Source organism: Cricetulus griseus, chromosome 2, assembly GCF_003668045.3.
Source record: "Cricetulus griseus strain 17A/GY chromosome 2, alternate assembly CriGri-PICRH-1.0, whole genome shotgun sequence".
Taxonomy (NCBI): Eukaryota; Metazoa; Chordata; class Mammalia; order Rodentia; family Cricetidae; genus Cricetulus; species Cricetulus griseus.
This window is the reverse complement of record NC_048595.1, coordinates 324864772-324890453: the sequence shown is the minus strand read 5'-3', so window position 1 is coordinate 324890453 and position 25682 is coordinate 324864772. Positions and strand designations below refer to the sequence as shown.

Here is a 25682-nt window from a genome sequence, read left to right as displayed (position 1 = left end):
GCAAAAGAGTATAATTTTGACAGAATTACACCTTTGTACAACCACTGCCATGCTCATGGTAGAAAGTAATTATATTGACCAAAATGTTGCCTTGTTTTCTTTCCTGGAAATCAGTTGATCAAACAGCCTTTCCTTTGAACATTTTGTAGACATAGTCATATAGTATGCAGCCCTTTGATTCTGGCTTCCAGCTCTCACCATCATGCTTTGGAGAATCACTCATGTTGCCCAGCAGTTCTTTCCCCTTGCTGAGTGCATTCTGTCGAAGAAATTCACGTGTGTTCAACTTTATTCATTGACTAGTTAATGGGCATCTGTGGGTTGTTTTGCAGTTTGGGACTGTTAAAGTAAAACTATTCATAAGTATCTCTACAGATCTTAAAAGTATTCATTTGGATCTTAAGTAAATATCTGGAAGTAGGCTTGCTTAACTTTACTAAAATGTGACATATTTTCCAATGTGAATATTGTGTTTTAAAGTTCTTGTCAACAGTATGTGACACTCTTTGCCAATTCCTTTTGATTTTTATGGGGTGTGTAATTGTGGGGTTTGCATCTGCATGCACTTGTATGCACATGTATGTACATGTAGTCTAGAGACAACCTTTCCTTAGGAGCCATCTACCTTGTTATTTGGCCTGGGGCCACCTCCTCTTGGGCTTTGTGGGCAGCAGGCCCAATCCAGCTTGTCCCTGCCTTTCCAGCAGGTATTGCCACCATGCCTGCTGTTTCCACATGGCTTCTAAGGATCAAATTCAAGATTTTGTTGTTGCCTAGGAAGCACTTTATCAGTTTAGCCGTCTCCAGACCCACAGTATTGCCAGTCTTCTTAGTTTTACTTTTAAATGAAATTTATTGTGATTTCAATTTGTACTTTTGAAATACCTAATTATATGCAATATCTTTTCAACTATTCCCATGACATCTGGATATTTTCTTGTTAAAGTACCTGTTTTAAAATTTTTTTCAAACCTTTTCCTACTTCAAAATGAAGTTGTCTTCTGATTCTTACTGATTGTTCTGAGTTCTTTATATGCTGGATCCAAGTTTTTGCCAAATGTTTTAGCAATATTTTCTTCCACACTACGACATGTTTTTGTCTTTTCCCTTGACAATGTCTTCAGAAAAGCAGACATTTTTGTCAGCACTTTTGGGGCCTTAGTTATAATGTTAACACAAGACTATTAGAAAAGAATAAAATGTGTGTGTGAGAGAGAGAAAAAGATACATCTATATCTATATCTATATCTATCTATCTATCTATCTATCTATATATATATATATATATATATATATAGAGAGAGAGAGAGAGAGAGAGAAAAGGGAGAGAAATGAATGTGTATGCAATAGAATGTATCTCTCTGTCATTCTCTGCTTTATCCTTGTGAGACAATCTTTTAACCATGGGGATCCTCCTATCTCAACCCTCAAAACTGGGTTTACAAACACATACACAGCTGCACCTGCCTTTTTATGTAGATACTGGGGACTCAAATTCAGGTCTTCATGCTCACATGGTAAGCCTTCTTAACCACTGACCCATCTCCTCAGCCTTCAGTTGTCTTATCTGATGCCCTCACTCATCTAAAGTGATTTAAAGATTACTTAAAGACTGATAATCTTACAATAGAAAAATTGCTGATAGTATGTACAGTTGTAAAAATATTACCTTAAAGATATTTTGAAAGCTTTTGTTGTTGTTGTTGTTGTTGTTGTTGTTGTTGTTTCAGTACTAAATTTACATGTTCACGATAGTATTTAGAATTTTTTAAATATTCTGTTAAAATGTTCTGGTTGATCTGTTTTATTTTTCTTTTATTCTAGTGTTATCCAAGATAAATTCTGTGGAATTATAAATATCTCAGTGGAGGCCCTTCATGATGTCATGACAGAAGACCCTGAAACAAGGACTTACAAAGAGTAGGTAGATCATTTAATTAGTCATCCTTAGATTTGAGGAATTAAATACATGCTGCATGATGAGTTTTAATTCACAATATGGAAAGTATAATTTTGTCTTTTACACAGTTTTTGTTTAATTTGTTTTTTAGACAAGGTGTATGTGTCCCAAAATGACCACAATCTTGCATATTCAGAAATGACGTTGAACTTGTGATCTTCCTGTCTTTCACTTCCCAAGTACTGGAATTGTGCTCTCCACTCCATACCTGCCTTATGTATTATTGGGGTTGTGTGTGTTGGTGAGCATGCTGTGAACTGAGCTACATCAACAGCACTATACAAAGTGTTTTGTTCATTATTTTACTTACAGTATTTGATTTTTAAAGCTCAGCTTTATTATGCTATGATATTCCAAACTGAGCTTCTTTGATATAATAATCATCATTTTGTGACTTGGCAATAATTTGTTTTTTAAATTGAGCTCTTGACAGTTAATGGCTGCTGGGGAATTGTTTTTCTATAGGAGTGTAGCCACTGGGAAGTTACCTGTGATCTATGCTCACATACGTGCAAGCAACCCCACTCAAATCCCACTTAAAAGACATGAAAAACAGGAAGGGAGGAAGGGTTCCAAGGGAGTGGGAAGAGGTTGGGGAGGGAGTTAGGGCATTAATATGATCAAAATGCATTATATACATGTATAAAATTGCCAGAGAAGAAATTTGAAATATTATAAATAAGTTCCAAATATGATCTAGCACAAATTTCTTTTTAAGAATCTTTTGAATAGGTTCCCCCTTTCAAGCTAATAATGAAGAAAATGGAATGAGTTGCTTTGTATTTTTGTGACTAAAACATCTTAAAATGATTCCTTTTGGGTGTTGTGGTGCCTTTCAAGTGATTGACTAGTTCCAGAAGGTAATGGTTAAAATTATGTTCTTTTGGTGAATAGTTAGGCAAAATATATTGTCAAGGTAGTTAGGCTTAGTGGCACTTGCCTTTAATCTCAGCAGATGGATCTCTGAGTTCATGACCAGCCTGTTTTACAGAGTCCCAGACCAGCCAAATCTACATAATGAGACCCTGTCTGAAAAACAAACAAACAAAAAAGAATACTGATGGGGCCAGAAAGATGACTCAACAGCTAAAGATCACTTCCTGCTTTTAGAAAATACCTAGGTTCAGTTTCTAGCATCCACATAATTGTTCACAACTGTCTGTAATTCCAGTTGCAGGGAATCTGACACCCTCTTTTGTCTTCTGTGGGTGTCACGCATACATGTGGTTGGTGTACATAGGTACCTGTAGGCAAACTCTCATAAATATAACATACATATAAAATGAAAATAAATAAATCTTAAGAATACTGATAATCTTATTTATACATATACCAACTTGAATTTTTAAAATTATATTTTTCCAGATGTAGCATTTACTATACAATTTTTCTTTTTTCTCTATTTTGGTTTTTTGAGACAGAGTTTCTCTGTGTAGCCTTGGTGGTCCTAGAACTCACTCTGAAGACCCAGCTGGCCTTGAACTCAAAGAGATCCGCCTGCCTCTGCCTCCTGAGTGCTGGATTAAAGGCATGCAACATCACCTCCCGACACCTTTTTTCTTACCATTTTATTAGTAAAAATATTTACTATAATATTTAGTAGCAGGGTTTGATGAGATTGTAGGTTACTTGACATATTAATGCAAAGAACCTGTTTTCTTTGCTTTTTATAACACCATTTATAGCAAATGGGAAAGATTGCCATTTGAGTCATGTTTTTGAAAACACCATAAGCAGGTACATGTAGATCTTATTAAACATAAAAAAGTCCAACATGTTATTTAGCTTTTGAAAATTATTATGAAATGGAAATATCTAGCTTTTTGTGATTACAAAACAGAAGTAACTACTCGTGCCTTTAAAGTTAACAGGAATTGTTAACAATAAGACTTTCATATAACAGGACCATAAATAGTATTTTTAAACAGTGTATGACACAATTTGCAAGTAATGGTGAAATATTCAGGATATGTTCAGATATTCCTTGCCCAGTTTATGTTATATGAATAATACACATACACACGAAAGCAAGAAATAATATATAAGACAATAAGATAGTTCTTGTCCAGTTTAAGTATATAATATATGTAAGAAAACAAGACAAGAAAGTTCTTATTCCTTATGGCAAGTTCAGAACAAAAAGAAAAGGAAAAAACCCCCACAACTTTTGGTTTAGAAGAAAAACAACCCAATTAGGAAAGTGTCATCGAAATCCAGACTGATGGCTGGTGAGATGACTCAGTGGGCTGAAGGTGCTTGCTGCACAAGCTTGACAACTAGAGCTGAAACCCTGGAACCCACAGAAGAAATAAAAAAGTAAAATAAAATAAAAAAGTGAAATCCAAACAAAGAGAACCTAGACATGAGGGTTCATGTTCCTGGGGAACCAGAACCCATCACTCACTGCTGTTTCCCTTCCCCATTGTTACTGGGCAGATGCTTTTTACCAGGGTGGTATTGGCGTAGAGGAACATAGTGGAGCCACAAATCACCCTGCTTGTGTGAGTTTGGCTTCTTAGTGTGCTTGCAGGGGTCGGTGGTAAGTCTTCCTACTCTAATCTGTGCCCACAGGATACAGGACACAAACTTGCAGAAACGTTCAAATGAATGCATCAAATAGTCACTTTAGTGGCTAACTTACTTTCCCTTTATGTCTATTTGAACAGTTTATTGAAAGGAAGCTAATCTTTCTGGTTCCATTGACATTTTAATTGTAATACCATTTGAGGATGAATTAAAACAAAGGAAGAAAATTGTTTTCTTTGCCTGTGTAAGTAGTGATATATTAGGGTACTCTACAGAAACAGAAACAGTAAACAGAACTGTAAAAATACTTATTTAAGGAAATTGGCTCATCTGATTACAGAGGCTGAGGTATCTCTGGTCTATAGTGGCAAGCTAGAGACTTAGGAGACCAGGTAGTTTTGAGTTATAGTTCATCCAAGTTTAAAGGCAGAAAAAAAAATCGTAAGTCCCAACTTAAAAGCAGGTAGAGCATGAACTCTCAGACTCAACATTTTTCTGCATGTTTGCTGTGTTGTTTTGCCCAGCTCATGATTTAGAAACTGATCCCATCTAAAGACAGCTTCACTGCACACCTAAAATATTTAATCAATACCTGGACTCCTGGTAGCTGAGTGTGATAGTTTGAATGTAATTGACCCCCCTAAGTCCATAGGTAGTGGCATTGTTAGAAGGAGTAGCTTTTTTGGAGGAAGTGTGTCACTGCTGGGGTGAGCTTTGAAGTCTCCTATGTTCAGGCTCTACCCAGTGACAGAGTTCATTTCCTGTCGAACAAGTAAAATTTAGGCTTTTGTAATGATTTTTTTCTTCATTTGATTCATTGGCCTCACCAGATGGTCCTTCAGAAGGGAAAAGACTGGGAACTACATAACAGCAACAGCAAAATAACCAGAAATAAAACCCATTTCCTAATCCTGAAGTTATCATTACTATCCTAACTTCTGTCTTTAGTTTTCCTTGGAGGCTTCTCTAGGTTCCCCCTCCTCAGCCATGCCCCTCTGCTTCATAAAATTAAAAGCCCAGGTAGGAACAGATCAGGTTGTTGGATGATATTCTATGCTGACTCTTCAAGCCTTGCATGGCTTGGTCTCCTTTTCCGTGATTACCCACCAAACCCTAGATATGCCATTGGCTTTTATACTTGTGGGTTGGCTTGAAATCTCTTCTTGATGTGTCATGCCCTTTGCTTTGGACTATTTGAGAAAACCTGCCTCTAGACTTCCTTTTGCCTCTGTTCTCTGTTCCTTCTGGCACATTTTCTGCTTTCTGTGTTGCTAATATACTACATTCACTTAGTTACTTATATTTGGACCTAAGAGAATTTGAGACAGTGCATAAGAAAAAGGAATTTAAATAGCAAAGCTGCGGGGGGGGGGGGGGTTGACACATGGATAGAAGACTTAGCTATGAGCTAAATGTCAGTGCAAAAAGAAACCCTAGAAGGGGATAGGTATACTAGAAGGAAATGGTTTTGTTTTTATGTTTTCATAAGGTATTTATAAAAGGAACTATAACAGAACTTCAGCTATAACAATAAGGTCTTGGCTCTCTCTGGCAGCAGTATGCTTGTAGGCAAGTGGCTCCAGCATTAGCTAAGGTGACCTTGCCAACATATTGTTGTGCCCAGATTACGGAACCCCAAAAGAACCCGCCAACAAGGAGACGACTCACTGAATGCAAGGACAAAGGTTTCTTTCTTTCTTTTTTCTTTTTTTTTTTTTCTGGAGACAGGGTCTCTCTGTGGCTTTGGAGCCTGTCCTGGAACTAGCTCTTGTAGACCAGGCTGGCCTCGAACTCACAGAGATCCGCCTGCCTCTGCCTTCCTGGTGCTAGGATTGAAGGTGTGTGCCACCAACACCAGGCTAGGGCAAAGGTTTCTTTATTGACTCAAGGATACAGCTGCATCAAGGACCCCATTCAGGAACAAATGGAGTACCCACTTTCGACCGAGGGGTGTTTTTATAAGGGGAAATTGTAAGGCTGGAAGCCCCAAGATTACAAAACTTCTGTGGTTATACAGGACAGGACAATGGTTGTATAATTCAGGCAAGGTGCAAGTAAGCAGGATGCTGCAGAGGAAATGAGTTTGTTAATTGTCTCCTGGGCTGGGGACTTCTACAATTGATAACTATCTGATCCTCTTTGGACTAGAGGAATGTCTGGGGTGTGATATCTGGACTAAGGCCTTGAGTCATGTGGACCTTCATTTAACCTTGTCTGTTGTGCTGCCTTTTGGGAACTCAGAGAAGCTTAAAGAGTTTTTTCTATTTGGGCATTGGAGTCCGTGTTTTAGACTTTTATTAGTTTTTCCCTTTCAATATCATAGGCCCAGGTTCTCTCCATTCTGTGCCTCAGCACATCAGCCTAATCTGCAGGCTGTTTTCTGTAGGGCACAAAATAGCTCCAGAGGTGATATGACAGTGCCAAGTGACAGACACTCTCCTCTCCAAAGATTGAAGAAAACATTTTCTAGAAACCATTTCAAAGATTTTGTCCCTTTTATCTAATTGACCAGAATCCCATAAACATTGAGCCATCATTGACTAGGGGAATAGGATTGCCATGAATTTTTTTTTTTTTTTTTTGCAGAGCACTGACTCTGGGGCTGGATCTAGCTAGGTGTATGATGGCATGAAAGTGGCGTGAAGCTGGACAGACTCGGGTTCTGTAAGAAGGATGAAGGGTAGGAGTAGTGTCCAGTGGTTGAGCTCTTGACTATCATGCTTGCCCCTCTGAGTTATAGCTCCAGTATAGCAGCAGAATTAAATGAAAAAGAGAAGTGTGGTTATGTGAAGTGTCCCGTAATAATGTGTCCAATTCAGTTTTATGTGAGGCAATTTGTGTTTTGTTAGGTGTGTGTATGTGTATCATCATTTTCTCATTGGAAAATTAACAGAATGACTTAGGACAGAATTTTTATGGATTTGCTGAAACATATTACTGCAGGTACCCCTTAAACTAAAGAGAAAGGATTTAAAGAAATTGATGTTTCTTATCAACATTTGTTAGTTGTGTTTGATCATTTGGAGTTTTTGTTGAGAAGTATTCTGACATAGCGCCCTAGTGCCTAGAAGTATTCAGTAATTTCTGCTCAGGTATGTAATGGAGGTGTGGCTGTATGTATTCACCAAGACAGTCATTATTTTAAACAATTATTGATAGTATTTTATTACTGTAACTATTATTGGATTCAAAGCCTCCATACATTTTAGCTTATTAGAAACCTAGTCTTTGCACTTCAATTCAAATGTGACTGCCTTCCTTGAATCTTTGTGAACAAAATGGGATTTCACTTTCAATTGGAGCTTTTCTTCAGAAGATAGTTTCAACTTTTTGCTTTTCAGTAAAATTTTGTGTTGTTTTTGGGGCTGGTGATATACATAGCTTAGTGGTAGAGAAGTTGCATAGCATAAATAAGTAATCCGGAGTTAGAAAAAAAAAAGTAGTTTTACACCGTTTTCAGATCTAAAGGAATATAATTTGTAGAAATGTAAAGTAAACATAGTCTGTTCTTTATGTAGTTTTTGGTCATTAAAGGAAAGGGGAGATACACACACAGATTCTTCATTGTGCTAAATCCTTTAGTGTCAATGAAGGCAGAGTAGAACATTTTTAGTTTGTAAGTAACAGGCCTGGAGACATGGCTGTTTGGTTAAGAGCACTTGCTGTTCTTCCAGAGGGCCTGAGTCCAGTTCTAAGCACCCACGTGAGGCAGATCACAGCTGCATGTAACTCCAGTTGCAGGTGAATCTGACACCCTCTCCTGGCCTTCCCAGCTCTGTACTCATGTGGCATATACTCACATATAAGTAAAAAAAATCTTTAAAGAGGAGGAGGAGGAGAAGCAGGAGAGAGAAGCAGAAGCAGCAAACTAACATTTTGTGGTGCCAAAGAATTTGAAACCTAAAAATAAAAATAAAAAAAAAAAGTGCTCCCATGGATACCAATATGTGTTGTTATAGTTGAATTGAAGTCTAGTTGACCTAAAAATGGTTAATGGAAGGAAACATACCTTACTCAGTTCTGAAACTCAAACTGGGATCTAGACTTTCTTAAGACCTTTCATTTTATTTGAGTTGTTAGAATGTGTTTTCTTACCTCAGCAGACAAAAACATTGCAGCTTCAGAAAGACGAAGGCCATGATTGAATTGAAGGCCAAGGTCTTCCGGGATGTTTCAGCTCAAGGTGCCTCCTGTGGGACTGCACAAGTGTGCACTCACTGGACCAGATGCAGTGTTCTCAGAAGGCATTATTTTTAATTGTGGGGAAGGACACCCACCAAGTCTCCTGTGACAGTGAGCCTGAATAAATTTCTGATATTAGCAGCTGAACTAAATCCTAAATTAATTTTAGAGTAGTTGACTTTGGAGTTATCCTTTCCCTTGATTTGGTGTAAAACATTAAGAGAACCCAAACCTTCTTTGCCATAGTCTATTGATTAGAAACATATAGCTCTCATAAATTTCTAAGTTCTTCTGTTCAAAATTAGGAAATTGTGGGGTTTGTTCAATTGGTGGTGATTCACTAGATAGTACTCATTTCTTGTCTCTCTGTAATGAGTGTTGGTTGAACAGGAAGCTGTTTCTATTACCTCTGCTAATGGCAGGGAGCAGTGGTGCAGATAATCAAAATAAAATGATTTCTGACTGTCCTGAAGCTACTGGTGCCACCGGGGACAAGTTTCTCATAGCACAGTAGTTTCATTTGGAACATGAGATAGATTGTTCCATCATCAGTAGTGTTTTGATGATGCTTCTGTTGAAGTCATTGTGTATGTAGTCTGCAGATGTGTAAGAGTTTGGGGAAGTAGTTTAAGTGTAAGTCTTGGTGTTGGTTTTTTTATTTTGTTTTGTTTTAAAAAGATATAAATTATTCAACTTTTAGATGATGTTTGGTTCAAAAGCTTCCCACAAATATTCTTTTCAAAATTTATCATGTGTATATATTTTGAGCTTTTCCCCCCTTATGTAGCTCCAGTTAATCTTGGGATACTGATCCTCCTACCTTGTTCTCCCAAGTTCTTTATAATTTACTGTATTAAATGCCCAAGTTAAATGTTTCACATTCCCTTTGTTGTGACCTATCTTAAAATGTTTTGTTTGTTTGTTTGTTTTTTACATAAGTAATTAAGAAAACTCTTTGTGTATGTGCGTTTACATGTGGGTGTAGAAGCAAGAGGTTGATGTTAGGTGTCTTCCCTAATTGCTTTCTACCTCAGTTTTGAGACAGTGTTACTCACTGAACCTAACTCACCAATTTAGCTACTCTGGCTGGCTAGCAAGCCCAGGGACCCTCTGTCACCACCTACCTAGTGCTGGGTTTACATGTGTGCTGCTGTGCCCAGCTTTTTTGCATGAATTCAGGGATCAAAATCAGGTTCTCATGCTTAGGCAGCAAACATTACTGTCTGAGCCAGCTCCCCAGCCTCAAAAAAAGAAAACCTTTAATATAAATCTTATTTATCTAATGTATTCTTCTTCATTTGTAACAAAGAAGATTCATGTTCTCAGTAGTTTTGAGCACTTGTCAGTATGTGCAGAAATTTTTACTTAAAGTCTGGTGATTTTTTTTTTTAAATTGTAGCTGTATGTTGATGTCTCATCATGAAGAACCAAAAGTAACAGAAGATGAAGAACCACCCACAGAACAAGACAAGAGGAAAAAAATGGTAAGTTACAAACCTAACCATTTACCTCTATCAGTTGGTCTGTCCACCTATAAATCTGTCCATTCATCACTTGTTGAGGAATCCAAGTGTCTGAGCTTTGCCACCCACCCCTATGGGAGATCATAGGGGTGGGCTAATTGATGCCTGTCTGAAAAGAGCAGAAGTTTTGCTCATTAAAAAAAAAAAAAAAGGATTCAAAAACATCACATAAGTTTTTTTTTTTTTTGACAAAAACTATTTTGAGGAGACATACTGGATTGTTTTCTTTGCCTATTATGTTATTATCTCTACAATAACCCTTCTCTGATCTGTATCATAAGACACTATAAAATGTCTTAACTGCTAGCCATTAATTCTTGGTATCAGAATCTGATAAGAATAAAGAACAGGAGGCTAAGAAACTTCTGAAATATATTGTGTTGGAATTTGTTTTTAATTTTTAAGATTTACTTTGACCGTGAATGTAATAGACACAGTAAACTTTGGGAATCTTCTCTGGTCTCCTGGCTTCAGTACGTATTGTCTTCATTGTACCTTTTTTCTTCTTTTGTATAATGACAGCAGCAATGTTATCTACTCAATATAGTGCACAAGCGAACATATAACAAACACCATTTGGGACTAAGGCTGGCAGCCCGGAACTCACTGTGTGCTTTCATCATGAGTTTTGTCTTGCTATTCTATTCAGTCTTTCTGTTACCTTACTTTCGTCTTCAAGGGTTTGATCCTGAGCTGTGATTAATTCTACAATGCTCTGATAGCCTTCGTTTAAACCAGGCTTGAGTTAGTCCATTTCCTTTTACTCTTAGAACCCATCTCCTAAAGAATAATTCCTGTTTGTTTTCTTTTTGGGAGTCAGGGTAGGGGGGTAATCTTTAATAGCTGTGCCATCTCTCCTAGCTTAGGAATGAATGATTCTTAACACCAAAATTTGAACCCTTTTTTGTGCAGTTATATGTGACCTTGAACAGATTATTTTGTCTTTTTTAGACTTGTTTTGCCTCATCTGTGAGATCAGAAAAAAAATTGGGTTAGTTGATTGCCAGGGCCGGTCACTAAAATCATTTTTAATGTATTTTAAAAATCCTTAATACCATTCTTTATTTTTTCTGAATAAATAGTGTTTATGACTATATCCCCAGAAACAGCTCTCTTGAAACTGGGTGCTTCCCTGAGATAGACCTTGAATTCTCTTTGATTTATAGCAATCAAAGGGCCCTGGCATAACTTGTTGGCCTTTCCTGGTTCTTGCCCTCCTATTCCCAACATTGTAGGCATTACACATTTCATTATTGCTACAAAACAATAGCCTTTCCCTATAACATTCTGAATTATAAGTGAATAATAGATATTCTGCCATTAGCTTCCACATATGTTAATTTTTCTTAATCTGGCGGATATATCCTTAACAAGTTAAATTACCCAAATCTGTGTTTCATTTCCAATTTAATATTTAGTTATAGTATATAGTAGTATTATTTTCATTCTAATTTTGTTTTCAAAGTGGGTAAAATATTGTCTCAAAGATACTGGAGGAACATAGTTTTATAAATAATATTTAGGATTCCTTTGCTCTAGTGTGTGGTCTTGAAGGAAACATATATTGTCTAATATATATTATTAACAGTTTCAGTGCTTTACTCTGAGGGATCTGGTAAAAAATACTGGCTTGCAGTTAAAGGTGGGATTGTATGTCTTAACCATGAACACTATTGTTACTATAGTGGCAATTTTCTCGTAACTTTAAACCAAAAAATTAGCTTTACTCATGTCTTTAAGCTTAAAAGTACAAATTGTTTAATTTTGTTCAATCATATTATTATACAGTAATATTTTAACACCAGAAGTCTTGAGAACCATATAGAGGTGTCTTGGTTATTGTTTTAAAGGCAAAAGAGAAACAGTTGCTGATAGATGAGTTTGAATTGTGATTTTTAAAAAAAAAAAAAAAGGCAACACGTTTTCTTTTACATTTTTAAAGGAAATTATTTACTAGGAAGAAAAAGCTGTAACTTCTTAGGACCAAGATACAAATGAAAATAGAGTTGACTCATATCACTGCCTCAGGGCCATAAAGATCAAGGTCTGTTTCCTTGGTTGTTTGTTTGAGGATTTTCTTCAGAAAAGGGCAAGATTAATGTTTCAAGTTTTCCATAGGTGTCTTAGTGGTTTTTAATTTTTAAAACGTCTGTGGTGTTGGGGATCGAACAAAAGGCCCCAGGCACGTTAGGCCAGGACTTCTCTACTGACCCTCACCTGCAGCCCTCTGTAGGCTTTCAAGAAGTCACCATATTTTATCATACATAGAATGAGGTTTCCTTTCAGGAAATTAACATTTTAATGCATTTTTCTCTGTTCTTTTCATTTTGAGGAAAACAATTCTTGAAATGCCAAGTGTTATTCAAGTATTTCATTTAAAACCCAAGCTTCATCTTTACCCAGTATACTTTAATAGTAAAATGTGCATTTCATGCCATTTTCTAGTGAGAATTGTTAATGTGTTAGCATTTGGAGTTGCAATTTTCATATGTGAAATGACTTGTTAGACTTCAGGAGCTCAAAAACCATTGAAGTGCCATGTTCTCAGAAGGAAGTAGCAACAGGCAGAAACAATTATTGGCATTCATGTGTTATCACTGGTCTAGCAAATAGTGAAAGCTAGAGATGAGGTAGCTAAAGGGGAGGCGGGTGGCTTTCCCATAGAACTCTTACAGGCCTTCAGGATCAGCAGAGCCAGCACCAAAAGTTCATCTCAGGACTGGTCTTTTTCTTGCCTAGCTCCAGCTAGGGATATGTCCAAGACCTCAAGTGTGTGCTTAAGAACTGTGGATAATACCAAACCCTATGTAGTCTGTTTTAAAACTGTTTGATTTCTAAATTATACATAGTAAGAATTGAACAATAGTAACTACTTATAAAATAGATACAGTTGTAACATATACTGTGATAAAAGACTGGGGACTATGGTCTCTGTGTCCAATTATCATACTATACTGTACTAACCCTTTTTGTAAAGATATGAAATGTGGTGCTTATCCTTGGGGAGATGAAGTGTGGCAGTTCTTGTACACAGTGTTAGAGCACTGCATAAAGATTACTGGGTCACAAGCATTGCAGTACTAAAACTACAACACTGGGGTTTACAATCAGTAAGGGGTTATTAGTAGCTGTTTCAGTTATTGGGTCCACTGTTGTATATTGTTGAATACAAAAGTATTCAATCTCTACTTAAAACTTAGCAACTTTCACTTCAATGCTAATGGAAGACAACATTTTGTTTTCTAATTCTTCTTTAGCTAACAACAATGAATTATTACACAGTGCTCAGATAAACCATGGCAGCATCACAGGTGACCCTGCCTCAGATTTGTTTACCTGTAGTATCGGAAACTTACCCACTGAATGAAACTTCAAAAAAAAAAATGTGCTTGAATGCTCTGTCATTAGCATAGAATACTCATATTTGTTACTTTATGGCTTATAGTCCGATTTTTCCTTTGAAACTTGCTGAATGTGCTGGGCCTGGCATTCTACACATTCCCAGCACTCAGGGGCTAAAAATGGGGGAGTCAAGAGTTTAAGGACAGACACTTGGCAATAACCTATGTCAGAGAACAGAATGGGGAAAATGCTGAAAGTTGTCATTTTTTCTTAAGTTTTTGGCACATAAATAGTCTTTATAAAGTTTGAGGTATTGTAGATAATAGGGGAAAACCAGTTATAATATATCCATAATCCCTTTACTAATAGAAAACAATTAAGTAGACCTTTCCTGATTTTAATAAATCAATTACTATGAAATAGTTGTGAGCAGGTAGTGCCAAGAGGAACTGTCAATAATTCTTGTTTTTTTACATTTATATTTTTTTCTGATTTTTCAATTTAAATTAGAAACAAGCTTGTTTTACATGTCAATCCCAGTTCCCTCTCACTCCCCTCCTCCCCTGTCCCCCACCAACCTCTTATCCCATCCCCTTTCTACTCCCTAGGGAGGGTGAGGTCTTCAATGGGGTATCTTCAAAGTCTGTCATACCATTTGGAACAGGGACTAGACCCTCCCCTGTGTGTCTAGGCTGAGTGAGTATCCTTCTACGTGGAATGGGCTCCCAAAGTCCATTCCTATGCTAGGGATAAATACTGATCTACTACCCATAAATTGCCCAGGCCTCCTTACTGACACCCATGATCGGGTTCTGGGTTGGTCCTATGCTGGTTTCCCAGCTGTCAATCTGGTGTCCATGAGCTCCCCCTTGTTCAGGTCAACTGTTTCTGTGGGTTTCACCAGCCTGTTCTTGACCCCTTTGCTCATCACTCCTCCTGCTCTGCGACTGGATTCCAGGAGTTCAGTGTTCAGCTATGAGTGTCTGCTTCTGCTTCCATCAGCTACTGGATGAAGTCTCTAGGATAGCTTGTAAGGTAGTCATCAGTCTCATTATCAGAAAAGGGCATTTAAGGTGGCCTCCCCACTATTGCTTATATTGTTAGTTGGTGTCATCCTTGTAGATCTCTGGACATTTCCCTAGTGCCAGATTTCTCTTTAAAACTATAATGGCTCCTTCTATTATGGTATCTCTTTTCTTGTTCTCTTCTATTCTTCCCCTGGCTCAACCTTCCTTCTCCCTCATGTCCTCCTCACCCCTCCACTTCTCCCCTTCTCTTTCTCCAAGTTCCCCCCACCACCACTGTGCTCCCTATTTGCTCAGGAGATCTTGTCCCTTTCCCCTTCTCTGGGGGACCATGTATGTCTCTCTTAGGGTCCTCCTTGTTTCCTAGCTTATCTGGCAGTGTGGATTGTAGGCTGGTAATCCTTTGCTCTATGTCTAAAATCCACATATGAGTGAGTACATACCATGTTTGTCTTTTTGTGATTGGGTTACCTCGCTCAGGGTGGTTTCTTCTAGCTCTATCCATTTGCCTTCGAATTTCAAGATTCCATTTTTTTCCCCTGCTGAGTAGTACTCCATTGTGTAATGTACCACATTTTCTCTATCCATTCTTCAGTTGAGGGGCATCTAGTTTGCTTCCAGGTTCTGGCTATTACAAACAATGCTGCTGTGAACACAGTTGAACAGATGTCCTTGTTATATGAATGTGCTTCTTTTGGGTGTATGCCTAAGAGTGGAATTACTGGATCTTGTGGTAGGCTCATTCCCATTTTCCTGAGGAGTCGCCATACTGACTTCCAGAGTGGCTGTAGGAGTTGGCACTCCCACCAGCAATGGAGCAGTGTTCCCCCTTCTTGTTCATATTTAAAGCTTTTATTGCAGCATATGTTGATTTATTTAACTGTTGCCCTGATTGCATTTACAGGGATATTAATTTTTTACTAAAACAGTTCAGAGAATTTGTTGTTGTTGTTGTTGTTTTTCGAGACAGGATTTCTCTGTGTAGCTTTGGAGCCTATCCTGATACTCGTTCTGTAGACCAGGCTGGCCTTAAACTCACAGAGATCCACCTGCCTCTGCCTCCTGAGTGCTGGGATTAAAGGCGTGCGCCACCAACGCCTGGCTCAGAGAATATTTTTTTACTTAAAATCTGTTTCCATATTTTTTATTCTTTTTTAATATTTTACTTTTTAACTTTTATATACATTGATGTTTTGCCTGCTTGTATGTCCTTGTGAGGGTATCAGGTCAGTTCCCCTGAAACGTACAAGGGTGCATTCTGGGAATTGACACTTTATAAACAGTGTCCTCTGGGAGAGCAGCCAGTACTCTCAAGCTCTGAGCCATCTCTCCAGCCCAGTTTCATATTTAAAGATTTTAATTTATATTTTATGTATATGTGTCTTTGTCTGTGCAAGTGTATGTCATATGTTTGCAGTGCCCAGAGGCCAGACTCCTCTGGAATGGTTAAGGATAGTTGTGGACTATCTGTCGTAGGTGCTGGGAACTGCACTTGTGTTCTCTGCAAAAGCAGGAAGTGCTGAGCTATCTTTCCAGCCCCAACAACAGAATTCTTAAGCTTTAATATTAAATAACCATTTAGGAAATAAGTACAAATTGCTGTTTCTCATTCTGCAAGTATAGCACTATTGCTGTTACTTTCATACATATGTATACTTATGTATGTACATATTATTATGTGTTGTCACATATATTTATTATCACCCATCATCAAATCAGATTTCTTAAGACTCGATTATTAAAAGTCTAAATTCTTCAGAATACATAAACATGTTTTAAAAAAAGTCTAAATCCTCTCACTCCATAATTCTGTACTTACTCTGAGCCAAGCAGCATGTAATCCTACCTGCTGTAGTGTGTAACTGCTTCTTTTGACCTCCACTAAATGGCAGTCAAGTAGCATCTTCCAGTTGGAACATTTTTCTTCTGTATTCATCCCATGAGTCCATTTTTGAATAGTCAACATGTGCAAAGTGTGCATCTTCATAAACAGTCTTTCCTCTGCTGCACTGTATTCCTTTCTGCAGTCCCCGTCTGCTAGTGTATTTGATCAACAATGTTCATACTGTATTAAAATGCCTCTTATTATTATTACCTGATTAACAAGCCAATCTTCTTAAAGAGAGGTCTTTCTTGTTTCTATGTTTTTAAGAGTCTGCATTTTTTGTTCCTATTAAAATTTGCCAACTGTGGCCAGCCATGGTGGTGCACACCTTTAATTCCAAAATTTGAGAGTTCAAGGCCAGCCTGGTCTACCCGGTGAGTTCCAGGACAGCCAGGGCTACACAGAGAAACTCTGTCTTGGAACCCTCCCACCCCCCCAAAACACACACACACACACACCACACACACACACACACACACACACACACACACACACACACTTCCAACTGTTCATTGTATGTAGATGATACTGAAATGTACAGAGTGCTCTTTGAGAATGTATAACTTCATCTAAGATTAACTTTATGAAAAATAGTAAATACAACCCTGTCTCGAAAAACCAAAAAAAAAAAAAAAAAGAAAAAAAGAAAAAGAAAAAAAAGTAAATACTTCTTAGTTGTGGACTTAACATAGCCTTCCTTACAAACAAAATCCCTCTGGTGGTGCATGGTGGAAGCAGGAAGCCTGTAAGTTCCAGGCCAGTCTGACCTACACATGTGATGCCAGCTCAGAAAGCCAAAGGTCCTGTGATAGGGCACTGTACAGCATGAGCAAGGCTCTGGGTTTAATCCCTAGCAGTGCACATGCACTTTAAACTGACACTGACTAACTCAAATCCTAGAAAAAAGATTGGAATAGCTAGTTCAGCCTGTAAAAACTGCAGAGTTGTCAGTGGCATTAAAATAAGATAGAAAGTAATGAATTGAACAACTAATCCGACTGAGCTGTAATAAAGACACAAATTGATAACCAGACACCCTCCTGAGACAGCAATTTTTCCTTTGATGGAACAAAAATGTTAATCAGAAAATAGTTTGAGATCATAGAGGTCCAGATCCTGCGCAGCAGGCTTCTTAAGGGCAATCACAGGCACAGGAAAAGAAAAGGCTGTTGAGCATGGCCTTGAGTTTAAGAGAGCAGTGACTTCTGAAGTGTTTTTTATTTTGTCTGTTTATTTTAGTTGAAACTGAAAACTTATTGTCTGCTGATATCAGTATTGTTCTTGAGTATGGCAGGCAGTTTTAATGTTTTTGTTTTGTTTTGTTTTGTTTTGTTTTTGGTTTTTCGAGACAGGGTTTCTTTGTAGCTTTGGAGCCTATCCTGGCACTTGTTCTGTAGACCAGGCTGGCCTTGAACTCACAGAGATCCACCTGCCTCTGCCTCCCGAGTGCTGGGATTAAAGGCGTGGGCCACCAACCCCCCAGAGGCAGTTTTAATGTTACCTCCTTATTTAGTTAATACTTACTGAAAGCCTTAATCAGTGAGTTCAAATACTGCTGTTCACTTGGAGACCAACAGTGTGGTACTGACTGATGATACAGTAAGAACACACGGGGTCAAGGGCACCCTACATGAGGAAAGTCTTTTCACGAACACAGATAACACATCGGAGAACACTAGGCTACCTCCATGGTAGCCTTTTCTGTCTTTATTTCTGCCACCTTTCTCCTGGCTTTTACTGGAAGAAAAAGTTAATAAGTTCAAAGCATTGCTCTCAATATGGGAGCTGTTATTTTACTTAAAATATAAGTGGTCTGTATTAACTTAAAAAACACAAATAAGATGATTACAGATATGAAATACTGTTTTACCAATGTGGTATGTACCTTTCTCAGTATTTTATTTGTATGTATAATTATATAATCTTTTGTTTTTCATAGATTAGAAATACTATATTATATACTAACATGTAATATAGTATTATACATTAACATACTATATATTAATACATATATATATATAATGTAATATTTCCCTATATGTTTTGTCCTGTTAAGTATTTCTTAGGTATAAATATGCAAATATATTTCTTTGGATATCAATTTGGATTTGCATCATTTCTTTTAATGCTTTAATGAAATTCTATTGGATGAATTTCCATCTCACCCCCTACTCCTCACCCCCACATTCTGGGTATTGAACCCAGGGCCTTATATTATTAGGCAATTACTCTGCCACTGAATTATATTCTTGTCCCCTCATGTGTCTTGAGCAGCTATTCTTTAGACAGTTCTCTGCAAAAGCTTGAGGACTTGAGTTCTATTTCAAGCACTCATGTAAAGAGCCAGGCATGGTAAACCTAGTGCTGGGGACATTCCTTAGGGCTTGCTACCCAACCAATGGGCTTAAGGACCAGCCAGATTAGCCAACCAGTGAGTTCCAGGACCAGGCAGTTTAGCCCCCCCCCCTTTTTTTATTTGCCTTTTTTTGTTCAACATAATTTGAATACAAAAGAGTAGTTGACATACATAAACACAGTGATTCAGACTTGGGTATTTGGCATACATTATTCTTAAAAGGACAGCCTGTCACCTTAAGAAAAGCAATGAATACTATATGTTGCTTACTGCTGAATTTGAACAATCAAGCAAAATTAGAATTTTAGAAATTGTATATATTTTGTCCTTCCTACTTATAGTTTCCTACTTATTTTTCACATGTATCCAGCAGTGATATTTAGAATATTTTGATAGTGAAATGTTTTCAACATTTACAGAACTCAGTGGGCCTGTATTTTGTAGATGACTAGTATTAAATCCATGTTTAAAAAATCATTCAAGGGTAAAAGATTTATTCAAAGGGCAACATAAACCAATAGATTTAATGTAACAGAGAATGGAAAGTTCACAGTATGGTTTCAGATTTCTTGTTTTTAACTGACCTTTAAGAAAATCCTATTTGTGAGGTTTATAGTAATTTAAAAAACACACCTGTAATGATCTAAAATGCTTTAAAATGTCCATTCTTTGAGTTACATATCCAAGAAGGACAGGTGGTTTTTTGTTTGTTTGTTTGTTTGTTGTTTTTGCGCTAATTTAACCCAAATACATTGGACAAGAGATAGAATGCTGAAATGGATGTGAGGAGTCAAGGTTTTTTCTATTGGACTAAGCATTACAGGGACTTGCTAAAAGCTATAGTGACTCTCCTTGAGTTTGTAATCCTTTAATAGCTGTAGATGCATGTCTTAAATGATTCTCTCTTTGATAAACAAAATTGCATTCTGTTCAGAAAATTAGAATGCAGGCTCTCAGAATTTCTTTCAACAACAGGGATTCTTGCCAGGCCTGTGGTTCAGGTCTATAACCAGCAGCAGGCGAAAGGCAGGAGCTCTGTGAGCAAAGCCCAGCCTGGGCTGCATATAGTTAAACCCTGTCTCTGAAAACAAAAGGAATCTGTTCACTTAGCTTTTGTGTGTTTTAAATTAGTCTTAAAACTCAGCAGCTGGGGAAAAGGTGGTTTGTGGAGCTAGGAGAATGACTCAGTCAGCAAATCATTTACATTGCAAGCACTGGGATCCAGGTTTATCTCCAGAACCCATGTGAAAATGCTGGGCATTGTGCCATCCTTGCAAACCCAGTGCTGGGAAGACAGACAGGAGAGTCTGGGGCTTAAGGGCCAGCTAGCCCAGCATAATTGGTGAGCTCCAGACCAATGAGGGGTTCTGTCTCAAAGGAGGTGAACAGTGTTCCTGAGGATGACACTCAAGGTTATCCTCCAGCCTCCACATGCTCATTACACATGTGTAGGTATACCTGCACTTCAGGGGCCAAACTCAGGGCTTCCTGCTTTCAAGGCATTCATTTTACCAAGTGAACTGACTCCCAAGTTCCAAAAAAGAGGTTTGTTTAAATTTCCTCCTCCCCCTGCAGCCTTTCTTCCTCCTTCTAATAGTCTCTTGTACCTAGGCAAACCTTGAACTTGCAGTATAGCCAAGGATGACTGACATAATGAACCTCCTGTGTCTATGTCCTAGATGTTAGGATTACATGTTGCTGGCATCTGATAAGTCTTATAAAATATATAGATTTATGATAATTAAGACTGAGCTAGCAAATGAGAAATCCTAGTCATTGGCCAAGCAGCATTTGTACCTAATATAAGTAAATCTCTGTGTGTTACTTGGGACTGTAACGTGGCAGTGGGCGGAACTTGGGCAGCCTGGAGGAAAGCACCCATGTGAAAGCAGGGCTCAGGCAGCTTGGTGGAAAGACTTATTGTTACAGAGTAGAGTCTAATTGTCCATGTGTGCTTAGAGATCAGTGCCAACACAGTGTTCGCAACTAAAAACTGTTCTGTCTTTTATATTGGTACAAACCATAGGGAAAACAAGTTGATGGTATATAACAGGAGTCATAAAATTTTCGATGCCTAGTGATTCTTCTAAAATGGATGGGACTAGGTATCCTAAGAAAACAAGTAAAATTCTGAGCATAGTGTCATATGTCTATAAAACAATGTATGGAGGTAGAAGCAGGAGTTCAAGGCCAACTTCAGCTGCATTATCTAGTATGAGGCTAACCTTGGCTGCCTGAGACCTGTTTTAAACAAAAGAAAAGAAGCTGAAGTATAAAGAAAGGCTGCTTACAAAGTTTATGATGGAGTATTTAGCAAAGTCATAGATAAAACTGTTTACACTGTGATTGCATTTACATGTGTCTAATAGGTTAAAAAAGTGGAATCAATTTAGAAATCTCAACATGTATTCAGAAAGAATTTGTGGTAATATAAAGGTAAAAAAGAGTACTAATGCGTAGCTTATGTGTGTATGTACTCCACAGGCATAGAAAATACTAATTAAACATTTAATTCTTTTTGTTTTCCAAATAATATAGTGGGGATGGGGGAAAAACACATTTTGATTCCCCCCCACACACACACTAAAAACACAGGCACAGATTAAATGGTGTTGTCTTATAAACAGTGTCTCCTCGCTTCCTGAGGGCATGAGCAAGCTGCTGCACTGGAGTCTCTGATCTCCCTAAGGAGATAGGGCAGTTGCACTGATACCCACTAATGGGTTCTCTTCCTTGTAGGATGCTTTTTCACTAGAGTCTAGCACTTTAAATGGATGTGTCCTCAGTTCTTGAGAAACTAGGCACATCAGAGCAGCTTACATTCAGAGGGCCCCAGAAAACTGTCTGCAGGAGACTTTCAGAGTGGTAGAAGGCAGCAGTTTCGTTGCTGTGGAGAGATTACACAAGACCACAGTGAGGCACGTAGGAAGTATTTGTCTGTCTTCTCTGACACTGTCTGCCTTCTCTGTCCCACAGCTGGCCCTGAAGGACCCTGTGCACACAGTGTCACTGCAGCAGTTCATCTACGAGAAACTGAAGGCCCAGCAGGAGATGCTGGGGGAGCAAGGGTTCCAGTCTCTTATGGAAACAGTGGACACAGAGATTGTCACCCAACTGCAGGAATTTTTGCAAGGATTCTAAGAGCACGCACGCGCCACGTGGCCGCCATCCCCTTCTGATTTAAGCTGACAAGCCCATCCTGCCATCTGTACGTGAGAGCCTGCTGAGATGAAGTCATTTGTGTAGGAATACAAAGAAAACAAGACCATAGATTTTTACTATAAAATATAAAGAATAAGTATAAATCCAAAATATTAAAGTCAGAAAACTATTCCTCAAAAGAATTTAATTTTATATTTATGAGGGGCCCTGTGTTTACTAGAGGTGCATTTATCAACAGTAGGTGCATTGTTTCCTGTTAAGAAACTCGTTGATTACATTTTAATCATGAGCTCTTAACACTTGAGAAGATGAAGGTTGATGTTCCAGATGTTTTTTCTGCAACCCGAATTAGTTAAATTTGGTTGCCTTATCCTATTTTTTTTTAAGCTAATGAAAAAAGTTTGAAAAATGAGACTGCTGCACAAATGATACTATTAAGTTTGTGCACTAGGGAATCGGCATGACAGATACCTACTACCCAGAGTATCTTACAAGGGAGCTGTTTTCATCTGGAGGAGAAATCGAGTGATTTCATTTTCATTCTAGCCTTCTGGATATAGGAATTGGTAAAGGCACTTTTAACTTTACTTGTAGTGCATACATTGTAAGGCCCACTGAAGTGAACCTGTGGTACTGTAGTGCCAAGTGGGAGACTGGTCATGCTCTGGCCCTGTTCCTTTGCTACATGGGAAGGCCAGCAGACCTGTGAGTGAGCATCGAGAACCAGACAGCTCCAAGTCCCCTTTCTGCTGTGACTGTCATGATTGGCCATGACAGGCTGCTCAGTATTTACCCATCTCAGGTTCCTCAGTGCAGGGGTGTCTCAGTGCCATGGGTGCACCTCAGAGGACCCAGCAGCAATCCCCAGGGTACTAGCACTGACATAACTAGTCTTCCTTTCTTTCTTCCTTCCTATCCCTCTGTTGCACTAAACGTGTGAGGGAGAGAATTGACGCCTTACTTTGCATTACTTGCCATTGTGAGGAGCCTTTAGAGCATCTTTTAGGAAAAACTCAAAAGCAAGATTGGAAATGTCTTATCTTTCTATAGAAATCTGGGGACAGTATGTAACTGTGGGAAACCACTACCCTTTGTAAGCTATGAAGCCCATAATGTCTAAGGATACATAACGTTTTCAGCAAAGAAAGAAAATATGGTCCAATTAAATTTTCCAAAGATACCTCAACTTTGGCTCATTTGTCTGTTTTTCTTGTCTCCACAACAAAAACATAACAGTTCATTAAAACTGCCCAGTGGATGATAAAGAAGGTCCCTCTTACACTGTGGTTCCAGTCCACCCAAGATGCTACCAGCACTTGAGGTTTCAAATCTTCAGGTAAAGACTGAGTGTTCCCCGGGCTGGAGAGATGGCTCAGCATTGAGTTAATTCCCAGCAACCACATGGTGGCTCATAACCATTTACAGTGGGATCTGATGCCCTCTTCTGGAATAAAGGAGTACATACACAAAAAATAAATAAAATCTTAAAAAAAAAAAAAAAAGACAGCATTCCTTAACAGTGATGTTTCTTTGCCATTGTTTCTCAACCACAAATAGATATAAGGACATTTTCCTTTTGCTTAATTATTTTCATTTGAAGCACTCTCCCAGCCATGTCACTAGAAATTCCTAGTACCCAACATAGGAAATGATCACCTTCTCATTCCTGACAGTGTGTTCCAGTGCATAGGCAAGGCACGGAGCAGCTGCTTTTAAAGCCTCCCTCTAGAGAAGAATGTGGTTCACTTTTAAAATCATGAATTAAAATAGGTTTTATAAAAAGCTCTGAAAAAGTATTCATCTATAGCATGTTTCTCTAGGCATAATTAAATATAATGTAATTACTGGTTTACAAGAGTCTATCCATTGACACTTTGTAGCAACATACGGATTTTGATGAGACAGTTATCCAGTCTCCCTACTGTACTGTAGTTTTTGTAGGAATGATAGTTTTTGTTTTGTTTTTTTTGTTGTTGTTGTTGTTTTTTGTTTTTGTTTTTTCAAGACAGGGTTTCCCTGTGTAGCTTTGGAGCCTATCCTGGCACTTGCTCTGGAGACTAGGTTGGCCTGGAACTCACAGAGATCCACCTGCCTCTGCCTCCCGAGTGCTGGAATTAAAGTCCACCAACGCCCAGCAGGAATGATAGTTTCTAATCCACTAACATACTCATTTTCAATTTACTTTATATCCCAGAGACCTTTCCCAACCCAAGGCCCATGTGACCAGCAGTAACAGTTTCCAAGTTTCTCTATGAATTGGTTATTCTCTCTCTTCTAAATCATATTAGGTAAGCCACATTAGTAAGTGCTAATGCACTTCTATAATTTTCTCTTGAAACTTGTTCCATTTTAGGTCTTTTATTTTGCCTGTTCCATTATTGTCTAGTCACAGTGCCTGCAGTCTTCTGGGACAAAGCAGGCTACCTACCTTCACGGTCTTAGACTATCTAGTAAGAATGCAGTTGCAAACATGACAGGAAAAAGTGTGCTATTGATGGGAGTGCTTATTCAGAAGCAGCAGGCTGGAGGATGAGGATTAGACACAAATTAAACTGATCCTATCCCGGAGGGCTGGCTGGTCCCTGCTAAAGCCAGCTCTATCCAGGGCTAGCTGGTAACTGCTAAAGCCAGCTCTATCCAGGGCTGGTGGGTAACTGCTAAAGCCAGCTCTATCCAGGGCTGGTGGGTAACTGCTAAAGCCAGCCCTTGCATTGCATAGCATATGAGGCACTGTACTGAAAGTGGGCAGCCCTTGACACTGCACTCCCAGCCATTTGAAATTAGACACACACACACACACACACACACACACACACACACACACACACACACACACACACAATTTTTGAAATGGTGGCTCTTTGTAGCCCCACAATTCTTAATTGTGTGAATTAAAACAAAGTTCACCTCAAAAGGGTATCTTCTGCTAAAGTTTTAAAGTTACTCTAGTAGAAATGCTACTAGTAGTGCACCGTAGTGGAAAGTAAGACAAGGGATATGTGCAAATGAAGAAAGGGGGTCAGCAAGATGGTTCAGTGGGCAAGGGCACCTGCTCCAAGCCTGGCATCCTAAATTCAATCCCTGAAATCCATGTGGCTGAAGAAGAGATGGACTCCAGCAAGTTTTCAGTTAACCCCCATATGTATCCTGTGCCCCCTCCCTGCAAATAAATAGAAATACAATGAAAACATTTTTATTTTAATTTCTACCAACTGTAGAAAATAATTCACAGAAACTTTATTTTTAAAAGTAGCACAATGAATCCCAGGACACCTTTTATTTAGATTACCAAGTGCAAATACATAAATGCATAAACACAAACGTGAGTTTTGTATGTGTGTACACATGCATTGTAGCTTTATGTTGATGCTAGGTCAATTTCACAGTTGGTGTCTACCTTCTTGAGACAGGGTGTCTCTGTGAGCCTCGAGCTGACTAATTCAACTACACTGACTGACCAGCAAGCTCCAGGGACCTGCCTGCCTATCTCCACACCCCAGTGCTGAGGTTACAAATATGTGGGACCACATCTGGGTTTGCAGTGGTGCTGGGGACCCAAACTAGGGTGCTCATGCTTGTATGGCAAGTATTTCACTGAGTCACCTCCCCCGTTCCTGGTTTTGTTTTTTAGACAGGGTCTCCCTATGCCATTCAGACTGGCATCAAACTCAATACTCCTGCTTCAACTTCCCAAGGGCTAAATTACAGGCATGCACCATCA

General features: G+C 38.5%; 1 protein-coding gene across 1 annotated transcript in view; it reads left to right on the top strand.

The window, feature by feature from the left end:
* The window catches only part of Ipo11 (importin 11), a 135367-nt gene extending 112220 nt beyond the window's left edge, over positions 1-23147 (top strand). The window contains exons 28-30 of the mRNA XM_027401522.2: positions 1825-1920; positions 10068-10152; positions 21776-23147. Of these exons, the coding sequence (XP_027257323.1) occupies positions 1825-1920; positions 10068-10152; positions 21776-21940 (346 nt within the window). The 3' untranslated portion in view covers positions 21941-23147. The remainder of the gene's footprint in view (positions 1-1824; positions 1921-10067; positions 10153-21775) is intronic.
* The last annotated feature ends 2535 nt before the right edge of the window (positions 23148-25682 follow it).